The sequence below is a fragment of the Poecilia mexicana genome, unplaced genomic scaffold, assembly GCF_051168715.1.
Source record: "Poecilia mexicana isolate PSO_F unplaced genomic scaffold, ASM5116871v1 scaffold_22, whole genome shotgun sequence".
Classification (NCBI taxonomy): domain Eukaryota; kingdom Metazoa; phylum Chordata; class Actinopteri; order Cyprinodontiformes; family Poeciliidae; genus Poecilia; species Poecilia mexicana.
The window spans coordinates 22,757,534-22,777,886 of record NW_028263391.1 but is presented as its reverse complement, the minus strand read 5'-3'; the positions used below and the strand labels follow the sequence as shown (position 1 = coordinate 22,777,886).

The 20,353-nt window shown below is 39.7% G+C and overlaps 1 protein-coding gene across 1 annotated transcript in view; it reads left to right on the top strand.

Moving 5' to 3' along the window:
• grhl3 (grainyhead-like transcription factor 3) overlaps positions 1-20,353 on the top strand; it is a 31,851-nt gene extending 11,498 nt beyond the window's left edge. Inside the window, exons 2-16 of the mRNA XM_014983461.2 lie at positions 9,050-9,142; positions 10,427-10,592; positions 10,692-10,744; positions 12,099-12,348; positions 12,436-12,675; positions 13,160-13,271; positions 14,234-14,328; positions 14,808-14,966; positions 15,069-15,144; positions 15,546-15,667; positions 16,453-16,478; positions 16,598-16,683; positions 18,207-18,292; positions 18,405-18,469; positions 19,394-20,353. Of these exons, the coding sequence (XP_014838947.2) occupies positions 9,126-9,142; positions 10,427-10,592; positions 10,692-10,744; positions 12,099-12,348; positions 12,436-12,675; positions 13,160-13,271; positions 14,234-14,328; positions 14,808-14,966; positions 15,069-15,144; positions 15,546-15,667; positions 16,453-16,478; positions 16,598-16,683; positions 18,207-18,292; positions 18,405-18,469; positions 19,394-19,511 (1,671 nt within the window). The 5' untranslated portion in view covers positions 9,050-9,125 and the 3' untranslated portion in view covers positions 19,512-20,353. The remainder of the gene's footprint in view (positions 1-9,049; positions 9,143-10,426; positions 10,593-10,691; positions 10,745-12,098; positions 12,349-12,435; positions 12,676-13,159; positions 13,272-14,233; positions 14,329-14,807; positions 14,967-15,068; positions 15,145-15,545; positions 15,668-16,452; positions 16,479-16,597; positions 16,684-18,206; positions 18,293-18,404; positions 18,470-19,393) is intronic.

Here is a 20,353-nt window from a genome sequence, read left to right as displayed (position 1 = left end):
GTTTGTAATAATAGACGTGAAGCAAAGCAAGACTAGCAGGTTGTTTCCACTTTTTAAAGCTAAGCTTACAGACTAGTGAGAGTTGCATGATATTTACCATGACATTATCGTCGCCATTATTATTATTTTAAACTGCAGAAGACGGAGATGCTAGTTGTTTGGTGATGTAAAATAGAAGTACCAATACATGTACCAACCCTCCAACTGTAGAAGGAATGAAACATTGTTTAAGAGGTGAGAAATGTCACTTTGTTCCCAAACGATGCAAAGGCAAACCGCAGTTTCAGTTTGTTTTTGTAGTAATTTAAGCAACAGTTAGCTTCGGTTTCTGTGCTTTATCTCTGAAATGACACACCACTCCTTAATAGAGGGCTGTCTGCATGTGTACTTTGTTTGCATTGTCTTGCTGCTGGAGTTTGTCTTAGAAACTAGAAACACGTCGAACGCTGCCTGACTTCTGTCTGTGATTTGTACACACATATGTTACCTAATTGAGGCCGTCAGGGCTACAACAAGCACTTGTTCCTCGGTGGAGACTGATTGTGGCAACAATAAAAAAAAGACGGGTACGGAGTTCTAACATATGGACTGATATTTCTAAAGAGCAGCACAAAGCTTACACGTTTTCAGGATTGTAATATTTAAAAGAAAAACTTCTATTGGCATTGAAAAATGCAGTTTAAAGACACAATTGTACTCTATGAATTCAAAATTCAAAGCTGGAATAAAAATGACAGCAGTCAGAGCTCCAAGTTTTTCACACTCACTGACTTCAAATCCAACATGACTTCAGTGTCTCCACCCTTTGATTTTTTTCAGATCCACCTGTTCAATTGCTTGATGACACAAATAGCCAATCAGCCATTCACATAGCAGGAACTCAATAAAGATGAGCACAGCTGAGTGATAAAAAGGACAAAGACGGGTAACTTAAGTAACGTTAGGTTTAGTTTATTTGATGTGAATCACAGAGGCACACACATAATAGCTGTTACAGTCAATTTACAATCCAACTACAAAAGTAAAAAAAAATAATTCATAAGTCAAAAAGCTTACACATTCCTACCCTTCTGTGTCCATTAAACAATTTCCACTCTTTGTAGCTTTAATATAAGAAAAATTAACAGAGAAGAGAAGAAAAAAACACAAAAAACTTAAAGATTAAGAAGTAATCATGGAGGTTTCAACCATATTTCCAATATTCAAGTCAAGTATTTTAGTAACTGTTAATCTACTGGGGCTTTCATGCAACTACCTCTCACATTTACAATGTTTACATTCACATTTACAACAGCTAGCTTAAAAATGGTTTTGATGGGATAACCAGACTGGTTTGAGATATTTTGCATATTAGAATGAATATTCTCTATTCAAGCTTTTGGGTTGTGCTGGAATAATAATAATAATAATAATACAGGGGAAGCATCTCTCCTAATCTTATCTGTAACTTCAGGCAGTAAATGGTTCACTCTGGTTATGTATGCTTTTATACATATTGTCCTTATTTAACAGGGAATGTCTCAAGGGTTTGTAATTGCTGCTGCTTGCATATTAAAGATGGGTTGCATTTAACTGGCCTCTGGGCTCAGGATGAAACCTGATATGGAGATGAGTCCCAACAGCTGCTTTCTATAAGAAACAGGTCATCATAGTGGTGGTGATACTGTGAGATTCAGTTGAGATGTACTGTCTGTTTCTGCATTGTTTTCTACTTTTTAGCCGAATTTAGCAAAATGCTGGAGTTGGTTTAATGATGAGCAGCTGATTCTGATTGCCTCTGTAAAATGTCTAATCATTTGTTACAGCAAATGATTAGACGTTTGGTGTGTTCAGCTCTGAGTGTTTCTGCTTTCATCCAATAGAGACAGCAGGTCTTAAAAACAAGCCTACAGGTTAGGTGTTGTGTTGCATGTCTTTCTGCAGACTCCTGTCGATTGTGGTCAAACTGACAGTCCAAAGAAAGTGCTGGGAATCCAAAAGGAATGGCTGTAAATACAACACAGACGTCAAATGCCAACATTCCTTCCCAAAATGGCTCTAACTGCAGAGCAAACCTTCTGTACAATGCGGAGGCAATACTTTTACGCTTGAAAAAGTGTTTCTTTTGTAGGTTACATGCTGCTTTTTTATTTTACGGCCATTGGATGAAGCAGCCGGAAACTGTTTGTTTTCCTCTGCCTGAAGCAGAACTGAGAAAAAAAAAAAACATTGAGCAATGCCGCCATCGTTTCTGTGGAACGTCTCGAGGCCTCAGGCGTGTTTTATTCTCTGCGTAGCCAGTGAGCACATTCACGTCACCCCACTAAAACGCTCAACTTTAATCCGAACGCCTCAGATGCTGCTGGATCTGCTGCCTTAAACCCTTTTTCTCGCTAACATTTATGTTTTATAGCTTCTCTGCATTCTCTGCAGGTCCTTATCTCCTGTCCACCCCCAACTCTTATCCCTTTCTCCGGGCAATGCAGAGTTTCTGGGAGTGGCTGCAGCCTCCTTTCTGGGGGCAATAGGAACGAGGAGGAGGCAGTTGAGCCTCTCTGGTGTAGCTCAAATAAAGTGACGACAACGACGAGGCCTGCACTTTCTCCTCAGCTCTGTAGATCAACAGGTCATTCAAACATGCTCACACAACTCGCATTACAACACATTAATGTAATCATTTTCACCCTAAATTCCAGTTAATGCTGTTTAACCCTTTCATGCATAGTGGTCTCTACAGTGGACAGCTGTCTAAAAGCCATCTTCTTGTGCTTCTTGTGGATTTTTATGTTATAAGTGCTCACAGACCATTGAAGTGGACACTAATGTGTCATAAAATACAAGATCCTGGATTACGGCGATGTTTTAAAGATGAATGCTTCGACCAAATGCCTTCAGTCATTAGATACTGTTTATCGTTGTGGTTGTAGGTTTGTAACCGGTAGCAGAGTCTCACACATCATTGTGAGTTGTATGCAAAAGCTGAATGTCGTCCTTCAAGCGTACGGAGAAACAATCACCTGATGATCCTGATTTATAAATCTCTACTCGGCTTGGCTCCAGCAGACTTAAACTCTCTTTTACATAGATCTGTTACTTCTCATTCTTTAACAACATTTTTCTTTTGCATGTTCCACATTTCAGAACTGAAAAAGTGAAGCAAGAGTTTAGTGTGATGCTCCTTCAGCCTGGAATCAGCTCCAGTCTGAATCAAGATGTCAGAACTGGTTTCACTGGACTTATTTCGAGTGATTCTTAAAAACGGGCAACGAGATTCTTTTAAAGAGTGTCACTGTTTTTAAATTGTCTCATACTGTTTTACACTTTTGCATATGTATTAATTAATTTTATTTTGTAACCAGGTTGCTGTGTGCTGCAGACTTCTGCCCAGGTCCCTCTTGAAAATGAGATCTGGATCTCAACGGGGTTTACCTGGTTAAATAAAGGGGGAAAAAATACAATATTTTTTTAAATATTTTTTCCCTACCTTTCTTTTTATGCCTTCAGAAAATAAAAAATTGGAAAACAAAATCCTGACACAAAGGATCATAATTCATGCATGAAAGGGTTAAAATGGTCCATTACATAACTGTATTGTTTGGATTGTTAGTTTTATTGTTTTCTCCACTGGTTGATCAATGAGACATCAATAAAAATTAGTTAATTTGAAAATATGACTACAGTGTCCAGTTTAGTGATTATAAGAAGTTCTTATTGTACCTTTTAAAAAATATAGTGATAAAATATTCATATCGTCCACCCTTACAGTATGTTATTTCTGGGTTCATTTTTGTCTACAAGGTGTTACCATAAAATGATTTAGAGGATTTCCAATAGTCTCTTCAGTATTTATCTGAAAATGAAATAAATTTAACTTTGAGAGAAAACAAAAATGTATTATAAACTACTACAATATTTACAAAAATATTTTTACAGTGAAAGTTTTACTCCAGCAAGTGCATGAAAAGTTTAGTTTTTAAAAACAGATTTAAAACCTATTTAAGAAGCAAATATATATTTTATGTGAATTAAATGTAGAAAAGAGCTGACATCAGATTTTTTTTTTCCATATGGCTCGCTGGTCCCTCTGATAAAATGGATGATTATTATGATAATAACAAGAACTATGAATCATTTCAAAGCTTTTTACAGACATAATGTGACTTTTTTCTGTACAGTTCGACTGATGTGGATTTTAAACTCTTATCCTGATTCTTGCCTTTATACAGTAACTTGATCCTTTTCAGGATCTTTGCAGATTTTGGCTTCAGCCCAGGAATGCAGAAGAGCAAACAGGAAGGAAATCCTGCAAGAGCAACTGCACTTTTAATTAGTCTTTATAATAAATGCTGCTAAATGTTAACTCCTAAATTCTGGAACTGAATAAAAAGATGATTTAATTGTCTATTAGCTTAAGGGTGTGTACATATGAGCAAGCAGGTTATTTCCACTCTTATTTTTACATGTCTTTCTTTTGAATAATGCTTGATGTGTCATTAGGGGTGGAAAAGGTTAGCGTCTGCTTCACTTAAACCTGCTGCTTTATATTTATATAAACTGTAGCTGCAAGTCTCACCTTACTTTCACAAATGGGAGATACGATAGGTTATCTGCTCCATACGCTTGTGCCATTGCAGTAAGTTAATCTTCAAAACAATGCTTGTATTGTTTCTCTTACGTTTCCATGGATATAGAGTAACATTTGTGGTGTGATATTTCACAATAAAAGCCTCACGGTTCTGCTGATGTTTATCATGGACGAGGAGCTGATGACAGGAGTGATGTCTGGCTCCAGACCCGCATGTTGTGCATGTGCATGAGGCCTCCTAAATGTTACTATTTGAAGAAACTGTCAATCTTGTGATTTCTGTTTTTCCAAAGCCATGCGAAGAATAAACAGTTCAAGGACTGTAGGAATTTATTATCGGCAGCATAAAAGAAAGGAAAGGTTGCTGTAGACGTGACAGGTCTTTACCGGAACAGGTGCAGATTCATTGGTATGAAGCAGAGTTTCCCAGTTGGAGGAATAAGAGAACGCTACGTGCCTTGGGCTAATTTTGTTGTCTTAAACCTCCAAAACAAATTCCTTCATGACAAAACAAGGAGTCAGTTCAAATGGAAAGACAACACTAGAGTAAGAGATGCCAAGATATGCTTAGTGTGTAGGAGTCAACACAGAAAATCAGCCATACAGAAAAGAATAAAAAAAAAATCTTTTATTTCCTTTTGTCTTTTTTTTTTTTTGTCTTGTGTGTGTAAGAATACGAGTAAGTGTTTAATTTTGACCCATTGTTTAACAGTTGCAAGGGAACGGACAGGTGGGAAAAGAGGGTGACAGGAAGAGTAAGTGGGATATAGGAGGGTGAGGAAGGAGGAGACAATGGTTTGGAAAAGATAAAGGCGATGAGAGCGAAGACGTCTCAGCAGCAGTCGTGCGTGGAGCCGATGCCGACGTCTGTTTGTGTGCAGCCGAGCGCGGCGGAAAATGCACGCAAACTGCCACGCAGCTTAGGACCGAATTTCCTAGGCCTTAGTCAAACAGGCTGATGGTCATCCATTTTTACCTCACCTGCCATTCTCACACGTCAGATTTGACCTAAAATCTCTGGTGTGTTGTTGATTTTAGAGATGATTTAAGGATTTGTTAATTCAGCTTTGATGACATTGAGGTCAAGAGTTTGGTCAGATAATGTCTTCCTCTGCCGTCAGTAAAGTTAATAAAACTTATCGTAACTAGTTTGCTGTTTGTTCCCTGAAAATAAATTTGATGAACTCAACTTCAACTATTTAGAAAGGACACTATGAAACCAACTTTTGCAGCTTAAAGTTACAATTAAATATTTTTTAAGTGCATTTGTTTTTAACTTTTTATTCGTTTCAGTCTAAACTGTTCTGTGCATTTGCTGTTTAGCTTTCAGAAATGAGTTCTTTGCTCCTGGCTCATCGGGAGTGATTGTTATCAAGCCGAAGGTGCCGTTTGTCGCCCACTCTTTTAACCGAAAGGCACAGTGGTGATTTTAATTTGACTTTGGATGCCAGCCAAAATTCTGCTTGTAACTTAAATAAAGCACCAGGAAGTTCCGACAGCAAGCATCACGTGATGTGCTGTTAACTTAAAGCAGGTGATTCTGTTACAGTGAAGGATCAAAGCTTTTAAATGTGGTGATAGTTTTATTTCGCTTGAAAAGACGAGCTGTTCTCATGAAAGCAGAAAACGGAGCGGGGCAGTGGAGAAAACTGAGACTTCGCCGTGTAACTGATCCCAGCCAGGAACATGTTTGGAAAACTTCAAGCTGTAGCCTGTTTCAAGTTTAAAGATATAAAACTAGCAGAATGCTAACTGAGCTCAAGGACAACCACTCCTAGCACTACAAGCTAATAACAGGACACTGAATTATTTTTTTTAGTATTTTCTTCTGATTGCTGCAACTTTGCCTTCTGAACTTTTTTCTTTAATTTGGTAAAATTCCAGTTTAATTTTTCAACTTGGAACTTGAAAGTTTTTGGCTTCTAACTAAAACCTGAATGTACAATTAAACCACATCCTTAAGCTTCATGTACAAAACTGGCCACTTTATTAGGTACACAATTTAATGGCATATTAAACAAATAGCCAATGCATTTATGTATCAAGGACTCTCTGTGCCGACGTTCAACGTGAGCATTAAGATAGTAAATAGTTACTGAATGTGGTTAATGCATTTCAATCAGCTGCAAATCCATGATGTTAAATATGGACCAAATCTCTGAGGCATTCTGCAGACACCATGCTCAATCTATGCAGGAATAATTAAGAACCACAGCTTTAGAATGGAAATTATGTCAAAACACCCACTGTGACCTCATACTTCTAAAATTTTTAATACAAGACTAGGCATTGACCCTGAAATATAAGTATTTGTTTGACTTGGAGAAAATTGGAAAGCAAATCCTTTGCAGGATGGACCTTTATACAGATATAGTTATTTTCATATATGTTGTAACAAAAGGACTAAATGCACCTTTTGGTATCATCACACAGAAAAACGGGGACCAACCAGGTGCAGGTAACACTTTGCTGCACACATTTGGTAAATGATTCCTACCGTACACTCAGAGGACACCTGGTGGGCTGGTGTTAGTGGTATTACCAGGATCTTCCAGGATTTATGTTGTGGTTCCACACAAAAGAGACATAAAGATGGGCGGTGGAAAATTAAACCCAGATTAGGCAGCATTTCACAGCAAAAATGAGAAAATGTGTTCAGCAAAAACAAAGACACCTTTTGCCAAAAGCAGAGTAATAATGATCAAGATGAACCACTTATGTCTTGTTGAAAGGTATGTACCACAGAACAATGATTGCACATTTCTTCCTTTCTCTTTCTCTCCCAACGCAAAGATACTTTTTACTCCTCATTTATTTGTTTAACGAGTCAGGGTGGGCGTGTGTGAGTGTGGTTAGGATATCGAAGTGTTGCCACACCACATTCCCTCGGGTGTTGGGGCTCCCACGCAGTCATGTTAAAGCCGAGAGTTATGACAAATTAAATGTCGGCAAAGTTTGATTTGCTGACAACCAGGAATGCGGGACAAAGCTTTCCAGCTTGCGTACAGTTTGAGTTTTTGCTGCACAGTCATTGTGAAACTGAACTTTATTTGTATGCATCTCTACCCCCATCTCAATCCATCCATACTTTCACACAAATCAGTAAATGTGATCTATCCGTGCATTTGTGAATAAATAAGACTTGTTCTAGTTCTAGAGTCTGCAGTGTCTTACACCCCCATTTTGTCCACCATTTTGTCCAGTTACAAGAACAAACTTGCATTGAAGACTAAGCCTTCGCACGTTAAAAATGTTGCATTTTTGACGTCTTTCTTCTTAATACTGATCCATTAAGGTCATATTTGTGGGTTGGATTGTAAATGTGCATCGTTTGAATCCTGAAATATTGTTTTAAAACCTAACCCAACTTTAAACTCCACTGACCTGTCTGCTACTTGGTCTTCATGATGCTGTTTGTTCACGAAAGAGCAGAGAAAATGGAGTTATACTGAGATTAAATGACACAGAGACGGATATTATTGACCAGTTATGTGACTTCTGAAGGCAGTTGGATAAGAGTTATCAGAATTAAGTAGTAATTATTCTTCCACTTCCCAACTATCTCACACAATCTCAAAAATTTATTGAAGTTTATGGTTGCAATGTGACAAAATGTGACAAAGTTCAAAGGATGGGAACAGTTTTCTGCTCACAACTTGACTTGTTTTTACCCGCTATAGTATTTGCTTTTATTCTGGTTTTACTCTCTCTATATATTTTTTTATTTTTGGGAAAAATAATTTTCCTTACTGGGATCAATAAAGTAATCTTGAGTCTCGAATAACTCAGGATTAAATTTAAAAGAGAATGTTTTACTGTGCACTAAATATTGTTTGTAACATTAAAAAGCTTCCTCTTTCATTCCAACTATGTGAATATAAAACCAAGGTGTCACATTCACTGTAATTGTAGGCTGAACTCAATAATCTAAGCATAGACCTGCTTGTTTCATCAGTAAAATGGATTAAATGGTGGTTTTTATTACTATCTTCACCTCAGTCAGGATGGTTTGGAATAGAATTTAAGAAACAACAAAAAATAGGTTAACTTAGAAAAACAACCTTTTTTTTCTTTTTGAGGAGTTACAGAAAAAAATCAAAGACACCAAAACCAGAGTAGAGGTGAAAAATGATACTTAAAAACTATTAACATGTTAAAGCCAGGCTCCTTCCCTTTGTCTCTTTCTCAGTCGTTATCAAACCTTTCACACTTGATTGATCCCCAAACTCTACGTTTCTAATTCACCTAATGAGATGCAAGAACCTCCCACCACCTGAGATTGTTATGCAAAATAACCTACTAGCTGCAGTGCTCTCATGTGCAAGCATGCAGCTTCCCCCCTCCACCTGTCCTATCAGACACCTGTTGCAGAGCTCTCAGCCAATCAGATGAGAGAAGCAGACTCTGTTCTGGCATGACATAAAACTGGGCCTCATTCAGAGGAAATCACTACAGTTGACTAATCTGTCTGATCTTCTCTGCCAGACTGACACGGAGAGAGGAGTTCATACATACAGTGAATATCTAAAGGAGCCTGTTCAGACTAACTGGTACAGGAGAGATGACCAAAGAGACTGAGTGAGTTTTCTTTTTTAAATACTTTGATTAAAGTGTTAATTTAAAAAAACTGTACTTGTAAGTAGAAGTATAGTAGTGCTGTAAATGGTTTGTGTATAATTTCCTTTATTTTATTTATTTTATTTTTTATAAATTTTTTTTTTGCAATGGGACCCCCATGTGAAAATCCCTGCTGCTTTTTAGCTGGGATTTCTACAGGGAAAATTGATACGGACAAGTTGAATTAAAAGCGCAGAGGCTGACACACACTTTCTGGATCCGAGGCTGCAGTGGGTCTGTTTCAGCTTGTGTTGTTGCTAACCTAGGGGCCAAGGAGCACAAAGGGATTGTGGGAAATGAGAATCTCCTCTGGAGGTGTTGGAGCGCAATGACAGCATGCGATGCATTGAGTTACACGGCGGTGAAACGTTAGAAAGGAGCCCACCTTATCTGAAATCAAGGCCTGGTTTCTGGGTGAAATGTAGAATAAGTCTAAGCGGGAACGCTTATTTTGTCTGTTGCATCTCTGAGCATTTGGAGGAGTTTTTAACCCAAGTTGGGGAGAAATTGAAGTTAAAAAGTCCAGTTTCCAAACTTGGAATTTAGTTGGGAGTCACAACATACATGGGATTTCTTCTCCCTGTGCTCTGACTCAGACGTAGCTGTGAATAACTGTGGTCTCGTGTCTGTCAGCACATTTTATTAACTGTTTATCCAGGCTAAACTGCTGCTGTTTGTTCATTAGTGGCTCCAGACTCTCACTAAAGAAGGGGAGGGCAGGGGGCTTATCCTGGCAGGATGCCTGTTTACAATCCAATGTCACTGTGAGTCTTTCTAAACAAGTCATGTCCTCACGATCCCAGCCTTTAGTTATTTTACAACAGAGATGGAAAAGCAGAGCTAGCTTCTTGGTTGTAGATGCTGGCTTCTTTTTAGCTGAAAATACATTGGATTGCATTTGTGCAAATAAGGAGGTTTATACAGGATTTAAGCATGTGGTTTCTGCCCTGTTCACACTTGAAACCACAAAGCGCTACACCTGTGTATGTGCGTGCTTGTTTATGTGTTGTTGAATCCTTTTAACGCTGCGGCTCCTCAGGGTTCTTACTCAGCTCTGTGGTTTTGCAATCGAAACCCTCCATGCTACAGGGCAAGTATGTACAGTGCTCCAAGGCTCAGGAACCTCTGCAGCTCGTCTCCCTCTCACTACGGCTCTGTCAAAACCTCTCACACCAAGAAAATGCATGTCTTTTTATGCCGTTTTGTCCAAATAAATCAATCTAAACTCTGTGGTTCCTGCTGCAGGACTCTGGGACTGGTCTTTCAGAGCGAGAACTTCAGCTATAACCATTGTACAAACTACGTAATGGACTCCTGGCCCTACCTGGACACCCCCAACCCGGAGCAGAAGATTAGAATGCACCCTGGAGAAACCATGACAGCCTTATCAATGCTTCAGGAACAGTGCAGGGTACAAAATGTTACATTTTCACACCTTAATGAATTCATTTCTTGCTTATTTTGATGTTTTTATTTAATGCTTTTGAATTTTGTTCTTTTCCACAACCAGAAAGAGCAGAAAGCTGCTGCCTTCAACCGCAACATCTGCAAGCCAACAGACAGGTGAACTGAATTTTACAGAATTCCCAAATTTCCCCCCAGAATTCCCTAGAAGTCCATAATTAAATCATAAAAAAAATAAAAATACATTGACCGTGAGAAACTTGAGAAACAGATGTTCTTCGTGTCACGTTCAGAAATTTAATCCGTGTTTTTATTCCCTTCTCACTTGATGAAACTTATGACGGTCATAATTCATAAAGGAAAAATGGCATGGCTTTAGGAGGTCATAAACTCCTGAGTGGGTAATCCCGTAGCCAAACAGAGCGGGAGGGATTATTGTCTCCATTCACAGACGCTTTCTCCATCATCGTCTCCCTTTCTGACAGTTTCACAACAGGTTGCTGCTGCTCCTTGTTCCTCCTAAGGTGGCTGAGAAAAGGCCGCTGCCGGGGCGCAGTGTTGTCCCCTCAAACGCTTTCAATGGAGAAATGCAAACACAGGGCCGGGGAAAGAAGGCCCGGATTAAGAAACAAATAGTTCCCACCCACACGCAAAGCCTGCTGTTCTGCAGGCAGCTTTTGGCGCCTTAGCTGCTGCACGCGTCGCCATCTTCAGTCGCATTCAGTGGTGCTTTTTGATGTGGGAGATGTGGCTCTCCACCCAGGGCTTTATGCTAACAGAGGGTGGCAAAAGTTCAAGGTTTCTATAGATTATTTGTGTTTCCAGCTGAGTGGAAGTGCAACCCTTCCAAGTTAATTTAAAAAAAAATATGGACCACTGTTGGCTAACAGTGCTGAAGTTTATATTTTGCACAAAATTTTAAATTTATTTGGCAGAGATAGAGCCCAATAATTAACATTTCTGTTAAAAAAAGGCTATTTTTCATCTGTTGCCCTGGACTATGAGTAAATTATCTGGCTGAAAACACTCAGGTTATACAAAACAAGGTTAAAATGACGAAGCTAGACAAATATTAAACATTAAATACAAAACAAAAGACAATACAACAGAATTATTGTAAGAAATTATTCATATAATCCTTCATCAAGATGGCACACCACAAGTTGTCACATGGTAAATTAAAGAGATACATTTAATTATATTTAGTTAAGTTGAGAATAGATTATTCTCTAATGAACACCAATTTATGAAACTTAAATTTGATAAAAAAAATTAATTCTGTTTTTTTATACTAAATTGTGAAAAACATTCCCATTTGGACAAAACTGGATCAAGTTATTGTGCGATTTGTAAAACCTTTACTGTGTGAAAACAAAAAAAATGAGTTAAAATCCCTTCTCATTTCTTTGACCTCTGTATTTTGTATTATGTTTATATATATTCACATGTTTAGCTCACATAGCCGTAGTTGCTGGATTCTCTGTTGAACGTTTGCTTCTTTCTGACCCGGCAGGACTCTGACCGTCAACGACCCGGTCCTGAAGATCCTCTCTGAGATCGTTCCCGCCTCCCACCCTCAGGAGGTCCTGGGACTGAAGCCGATCTCCTCCCAGCCCATCATTTCCGCTCCCGGCTCCTCGGACACGTACGCCACCCTGAGCAGCGTCGTCGCCGACACGTACGACAAGCAGGAGCTCAGCAACATCTTCGACCTGATGCAGAAGTGGCCGGACAACACTGCGTTCGCTGACCCCAGCGCTGAGGTCAGCCCGCCGCCGTTGTCTAAAAGATGAATCTTTGTTGTACGTTTAAGTGTTTTTACTAACATATCTGCGTGGCGTGGGGTTCAGACTCTTCCCTATAGCGACCCGTTTCCTGAAAGCCACCCCAGCCCCGTCTACTCGGGCTCGTACGCCAGCTCCTCTCCGGAGAGGCCCAGGAACGACTTCCAGTTCGCTCTCGGATCTCCTGCTGCGTTGCCTCACAAGTCCAGCGAGTTGCCGATGGTTTACCTGAACAAAGGCCAGTTCTACCCCATCACTCTGCAGGGAGTCGACAGCAGCGCCTGCCTCACTGCCACCAAAGTCAAGGTGAGTGAGTCATTGTGTTAAAAAAAATCTCCTCAAAGTTTTGCTTAGTTTTACGTAAAGACATTAGGAACTCCTGTGGTATTTTTTCCCTAAGGGTTTGAGGAGCAGGTATTACTCTTATTTTATTTCTGTGTCGCAAAACAAGCCCTTCCCAAATGTTTGTCCCTCCCTGGAAGCCAGCTCCGTCGGTGACTAATGCCCTGCTGACAGCCTGCGGACAGGGCTTGTGCCATACAATTTGTTTCTATGGCAGTTAAATGGGGCTAGAGTGGAGGACAGCTCAGCTCGGCTGTGTTAATAAAAAGACAGAACAAGGAGGGGAGAAGGTGTGGTGTTCTCACTGCTCTTTTGTTTGTCAGAAAAATCAGAGGAGAAAAGAAGGATTTCCCGTCATGAATGAAACGTATTGTTGTTCAGTAAAAACAGAGATGCTCATTTGAGAAATGTGGCCTACTCACTGACCTTTCTGTTTTCTCCTCTCCAGACGGTGGTGATGGCTGTGTTTGAGAACGACAAGAGCCCAGAAATGCAGCTCCGCTTCTGGAACCACTGGCACGCGCGCCAGCCAACTGTCAAGCAGAGGGTTATTGACATCGGTATGTTTTTTTTTTTTTTACACACGCCAAAACACGAACGCGTGATCAGTCCGAGCATGTTTCTGGTTTCTGAACTTTCTCCTCAAAAACAAGCAACAACAACCAAAATAAAAACGTAAAATTATAAACCATTTTCACATTTTTGAGTCAGAAATGGACTTTCTTTCCCTGTTGAAAAAATAAGTGGCAAAGAGAACGTGTGCAAATTCTGTGACAATTATGCACTTTGACCTATAGGGGGAGCTATTTATACTTTCTTTACTTCTTTGCTAGCAGTTTTTCTTTCTTTTTCATATCGTCACCTAAAATAAAAATAATTTTTAAAAAATGTTTTATTTTTTGCCTAATTCATCATTTGGCAAAAAGTGACTCAGGCCTTTATTTTAGGAAGGTGACGATATGTGAAATAAAACTGCTAGCAAAGAAAAATAGTGTAAATTGTGCCGCCTGTTGGTAAGTCCTTTTTTTTGGCCAAAGTGTTTTTTCATCTTTTGGAAATAAAAATGAAGAGATTTATGACACACAAAAACAGGAAAGCGCGATGAGTCCCTGCATGTTTTTGGTTTCTGAAACTTCTCCTCAAAAAGAAGCAACAAGCAAAAATGAACTTTTTCCTGCTGAAAACTTATGTAACACAAAGAAAGTGTGCAAATTCTGTGACCACTGTGTGCTGTAACATTTAGGGGGAGCTACTTACACTTTATTATATGTATTGTCACCTTCATAAAACAATATTCTAAGACACGTTCTCTTTGCTTAAATCATCTTTCGGCAAAAAATGACGTAGGTCTTTATTTTAGGAAGGTGACAGTTTGTAAAAAAACTTTTTCTGAGAACATCCAGTTACCAAAACATGCATGGACCATTTTAAAATACGAGTTAGAGGCTGTTTTTGTCTGTAATTTTGACAAAATTTTACCTTGTAAGGACTTAAAATATTTATATCTCTTATCTTCACACAGCCGACTACAAAGAAGTGTTCAGTGGCATCAGCAACGTGGAGGAGGTGGCCTTCAACGCTTTCTCCTTCGTGTGGAACCCCAACGAGGAGGCGAAGGTAAAGACGGCACCTTGTCCTGATGCATGCACAGTTTCTCTGCTGTCGTGAGCTGCGTTAGCCGAGAAAGTTAAACGAGATGCGTTAGCTGACATGTTGAACGGCAGAGCAAGGGAAACGCTGGCAGTAAAACAAAACAGAAAAAAGAAAAAAGGAGCGGCTGAAGAGGCACAGCAGGAATGTAAAATATGCCTTTTCCCTGTCAATCTCCAGCAGACCTAGCCTCTCTGCTGGCCCCTGAGGTGTTAGGTGGGGCCAATAAACCTGCTACAATTGGGCACTAGTGTGGGAGACGAAAAGATAACTACTTAGAAATAAAATTTAAAAAAGTGCCGCAGGTGTTCCTGTTTTCATTCAAACTGAAGTCCCCTCAGGAAAAAGAAGGGGAAACTCACCTTCTTGTTCAATTTAACTTTCTAAATAATGCACATGAATAATAAAAAAGGGATTTAAAATATTTTATTCTTCTTTCCCCTCAGATTTACATTGGAATAAACTCCCTGAGCACCGACTTCTCCTCTCAGAAAGGGGTGAAGGGCCTGCCTCTGAACCTGCAGATCGACACCTACGACTTCAGCTCAGGAAACAACCAGCTCATCCACAGAGCTGCCTGCCAGGTCAAGATTTTCTGCGATAAGGTAATCCACTCACATTCATTCACTGTTTTTCCAAAAGCCATGTAAAACAGGTATTTGTGGGATCGGTGCCATTATTGTAACCTCCTGTTTGCGTGTCTGCAGGGTGCAGAGAGGAAAATGCGTGATGAAGAGAAGAAGAGATCCAAGAGGAGGGGAAAGAACACTAATGATGCACATAGTGAGTGTTTTTTAAAAAGAAAGGGATTATTATTACTTGTCCTGTTGCAATAAATTGATTAATCGCATAATAAACTAAAACAAGCACAATAATTTCCTGTTGCGTAATTTATCAATTTTCTTGTTTCTTTTTTCCTACTAAAAACTGGATGATAAAAGTCTTATAATTAATTTTTATTTGTTGTTTTGTTTATTTATTTTGGATATTTAAAATGCCTTCCCGTTCCAGTGTAAAATATTCATTAGAATTTAAAGTTTACAATTGTGTTACTCCACAATATTATCATTTACCAGAGTAACTTGTGGGACAATTTGCAAACTTTGATATTGTGACAGGCCTAATTATTACACTGTCCAATGAATAATAAGCTCACTTTGTTGAACCTCTTGGTTTGTTTGCAGCCAAGTCTGTTGTGAGCAGCTCCATCGGCTCCGAGTGCACCTTCTTCAAAACTCTAGACGACCTCGTCACTCAGCCAGTTCTCTTCATCCCAGAGGCACACCTCACCAGCTTACAGCGCATGGTAAGCCCCTCGTTAATAACCTTTCTTGTCTGCGTGCACAGCCCTGCAGGTGATGGGATAGGCACGAGCGAAGCAGGGAAAAACTGTGGGAAAGTATGCAAGGACAGGGGTGGGCTTGGGAAACTGGAGGAAGCGGGACGGCGATGTTAATAACACCAGTGAAAGTGAAGCTAAACACAGGCTTCGCATCAGATAAGCTAATTGGAGTCGAAACCAGGCACAAGTTCAAGCATCTGCAGCCTGAACATGTGGCGTCTGAGCCATGGGGGCTTGCACGAAAGCACGCAGACAGCCAGGGTAACATCCCCAGGTCGATCCGCCGCACGCCGCCCTCATCTTATTATTTTTTTACATGTCCTTCACTCATCAGAGCTACAACAACAGTGTGGTTAGAGAGCTGTTCAGACAGGCCAGCTTTCCCACAGTCCCTAAGCTTTACATGGGACACGTTGTAGAGTTTACGTAGGAGCCAGTAAATGTCAGGCTATTAAGATGCTAAATGGATTTAAAATGCAAATCATTTTAGATTCAGAATAATTAAAGTTAGAGTGACTCATGAAAAGAAGTGGATATCTGATTGAATGGTGTGATTAGGGGTATGATGGCATTATCTGCCTCTCCTCATCAGTGTCCACGTCAGAGTGGCTCTGCTAGAGGTCATGGGAAATAAACACTTCAAGCAACAATAAAATGTTGTTTTTTTTCATGAAGGATATTAGGCAACGTCTTTATCAGTGGAGCTGTATCTAATCAGATCTTTCTTCTCCCCTCCATTGTCTCACCAGGCCACTCCTATGGACGACATTGAAAGGTAAGCGCATGTAAAAACACTCCAGAAAAAGAAAAAAACACATTATCCTGTGGATGTCTGTCACCTTTCCATCAGCCGGTTGCTTTTGTCTGACGTGGCTGTTGGTTTTGTGTTGGCAGGAGTTGTCTGAAGAGGCTGTATCCAGACAGAGAGCAGAACAGCTCTCCGCCCAGCAAACAGACACGCAGAGAAGACCCACAAAGAGGTAGAACATTTAAAACAATCCTAACGCAGGCATGGGCTGGCTCAGGTTCTCACGCCGGGACGACCTTAAGGAAAAACATCAATATCATGGAGTTAATGCTGCCAAATTAATGTCATTAGGAACAGTTTATTTTGATCCTGATACCTGGATTTTCCCACATTAGTTAGCTTATTGGTTTATTTTTACGGTGGTGGTTAACGCAAATGAGGCAATGTCAATAAACATTGAGTGTAAAAGTAGGTACAAGACACACAAACAGAAAAAAACAAAAACTTAAATTGCAACAATAATGGCCAAAATCCAACAAGTAGGAATTTTCTAAATTAATCATGTGAATCAATGTGCATATTTTGGAGATTTGGCTTAAGAAACTATCTCCTTCCTTCAAGTGGAAGAATACTTTTTTTTTTTTAAAGGGATTAGCCTCCTGGAATATGTTGGTTTTATTTTCTGTTTTTTCCAGATTTAGACTCCTGCTAAGTTTGCATCTACTTACTGTGCATGATGCAATGCCACTCTTACCTTACCAACTATAAAACAGCATCACGTTAAATAAAATGATGTGATTCTCTAATTTTCACACCATTTTTCCATTCAACCAAATTCCTGTTTGTGATGAAAGCAAACATTTATTAGCCTTATTTTTAATATATGTGTGGAGCAACATATGTTAAACTTTTCATTTCATTCAGTTTATTCAGTTCAATTTGGTTTGATGTATATCCATCACTGATGTACAAAATAATATAATCTGTAGCCCTTTAAAATTCACATCCAGAAAGACATTACCAGATTAGCCCATTACAGTCCAGTCATGTGCTTTCAAACACATGCATTCCAGTAACTTAGTGATAATAAAATGCAGTAAAGTTGGTTTATAGTTCTAATTTCTTTTTAAAAGTCCTCATTATAAGAAAGTCCGCCAGAGAAAGCATGTAGTGACAGTAAAACTTCCCCAGTAGGACCAGTACTGTGCTCTTGATGAGCCGTCTTGACAACACAGGAAAAGAAAAGAGCAGAAGCAAAATGCAGTTTTCTAATCTCTGAAACATAACGATGCTAATTCATTCTGCTGAAATGTATTTAAATGGTGGCAGTATATAATTTGTACCAATGGCATAAAAGTTTGGATAGAACATTTTATGTAGAGACTAATTATTTAATTGGTTAGCTCCTAACTTGCTAGTGGTAGTTTTTAAAAGTGAAATCTTAATCTATGTGTGGCACGCTGTCACTCCTTTTGTTTTTTAACAGCTTTCTGTTTTCACAATCAGAGGTATTTCTAAACAACTTTTAGTTCTTCTTTTAGAAGCTAAGGGAAGGTGTTGCACCCTTCTTTAAGCTAGCAACAGGTGCAGGAGGGACAGATCTATAAATCAGGAGAAAGCCAGTTTTATTCTGACACTGATTTGCCTTTTGTTGAAAGGACATGACACTGTTTTTTCTGACCCAGCCCATGCCTACGCTCTATAAAACGTGTTTTTTGTTCTTCTTGGTGCTGATTGTCTCTCTTTCTCTGTTAGTCCTGCTGTACGTGAGAACCGGCGCTGAGGAAGTGTTCGACGCGCTCATGCTCAGCTCGCCGACGCTGTCAGGCCTGCGAGAAGCTGTAAGTATCAAATGAAGACGTTCGTTGATGTCTTCCTCCTTTCACAAGTGTATTATCTTTCTCTGAGCAAGAGCTCACACTCACTATCATCTCTACACCCTCCTCTCCTCAGATTTCCGAAAAGTACGGCTTGCAAAAAGACACCATTGGGAGAATCTGCAAGAAATGCAAACGAGGGTGAGTTCCTGAGTCTCGGGTGATTTAAAGGAGCTGACATGGATGCGTATGCTCAGGGCTTCGTTTCTGGCTTTATCCTGCTCATGCCAACAGACCGGGTCGGTAGGTTTGGCTCAGCCGTGGAATGTTTTAATTGTCTCTCCTTTACAAAAAGGCAGCAGATGAAAAGATTTCACAGGTAGTGCAGATGAGTCATCAGCAGTTGTTTTAGGTTATTGATGTTTTCACAACTCTATCTTGTTGGAACATCAGGAAGTACTATTTGAAGCGATCCCTTCTCGATGGAGGCCTCAGGGCTTCCAGTCACAAGCTAAATGTTGCCTATCAAGTTATCGACCTCCGCACATCTGACAGAGATCACGTAGTTTATACTGAATCTGAACCCTTTGAGTAAATATACAAACCTGCTTGAAACGTCTTTCACTCTGAGCTGAGTCAGAAAATGGCTGTTGGTTTTTAAACCTGTGTTAGTCTGGGTTGTTTTCCTGCGTGACACCAGGGCAGATATGAAGTCCGTAACTTGTGACCTGCTTGGATGAGCAGGAACACCTCTGGGTTTTTTTCCTGCCTCTTGCTGGCAGCCGACAGTGGGGGAAGCAGCCAAGCTAACAGGTTGGGTTACATTCTCCCAGCAGCTCACTCCCTTTTTTTTTTTCTTACTGCTACCTTCAATCAGTGCGGTCCCTGCAGGCGGTGTGCGTGAGCCGCAGGGTAGCTGGAGCATTAAAGCATCAAACGCTTAAAGGCTGACAGAGGCCATGTTTCTTACCCAGAACTCAAACAGATTTTGATTTCAGTGAAAAAATATTCATAGAAACAGGCACTGTGTGCTGTTTGGGGAAAAACTACAAAGATTGGCTCCTTTTAGATGTGTTTTTTTGATCAAACCTCTGAAGTATCGCCGTTTCTTTCATTATCTTGTAGAATATTGGTCAACATGGATGACAACATCATCGAACACTACAGCAACCAGTCGGCTTTCCTCATCGAGATGTCTGAGGTGGCAGCCGGACAGCTGCAGGTTACTCTCGTTGAAGTATAAACTCCCCTGAAGGACGGAGAGACACAGCCGGCGTTTGAAGCGTTGCAATGAGAGCTGAGGACTAAAAAACCCAAAGAGCTGGAGCCGGACTGAACAGACCCTCCAGATTTTCAGACTTTAAGATGAAAATGTTAAAACCATTTCTTGAATTTGTAAATCCCGGTCTGCCCAGTTCTTACGGTTTGTTTATTTGACTAAAATATTTTTAATGTAAAACATTTATGAGTTGCAGTGTACATATATGTAAATAGATTAATATTACAGTGTTTTTATGAGCTTGACACGATTTGCTTTGAATTTCAGTTTTCATTTTCAGAGCTCTAAACATCATTTGTGCTCAGCAACCTTTTTTTTAAGCATTTTTAAATGTTGTAAATTTTGCTGCTTTCAGTCTACACATCATTTCTTCTGCATACCCACTGGTGCGTTTTTATTACCCACAATCTGACTTTTCTTTTCTTTCTTTCTTTTTTTTACTGCCCAGCCTTTCTATTTGTTTTCCCTCCTAAAAATTGCCAGAAAAAAAGTCAGGTTGGAGTCGGAAACTAAAGTCAGACATTTCCACCGAGGTTTAGTATTGGCCATTTTTTTCTAGCCCAAATCTTCAGACATTTCTCGACTTTAACCTCGTTGAAGAGTTGATCCCCAAATTCCCCCAAAATACTTTCAGGTTGAAGAGGAGACTTTCAAGTCATGCATGTGTGTGTGTGTATGAGGGAAAGAAAAATATATTTTTTACGTAGCGCATCATTTCAAAGCAACCATGTATCCCTGCATTATTTCATGGCGACTCGTTCAGATTTTTCCTCTTTTTTCAAAGAAAATTAAAAAAATGAAAACAA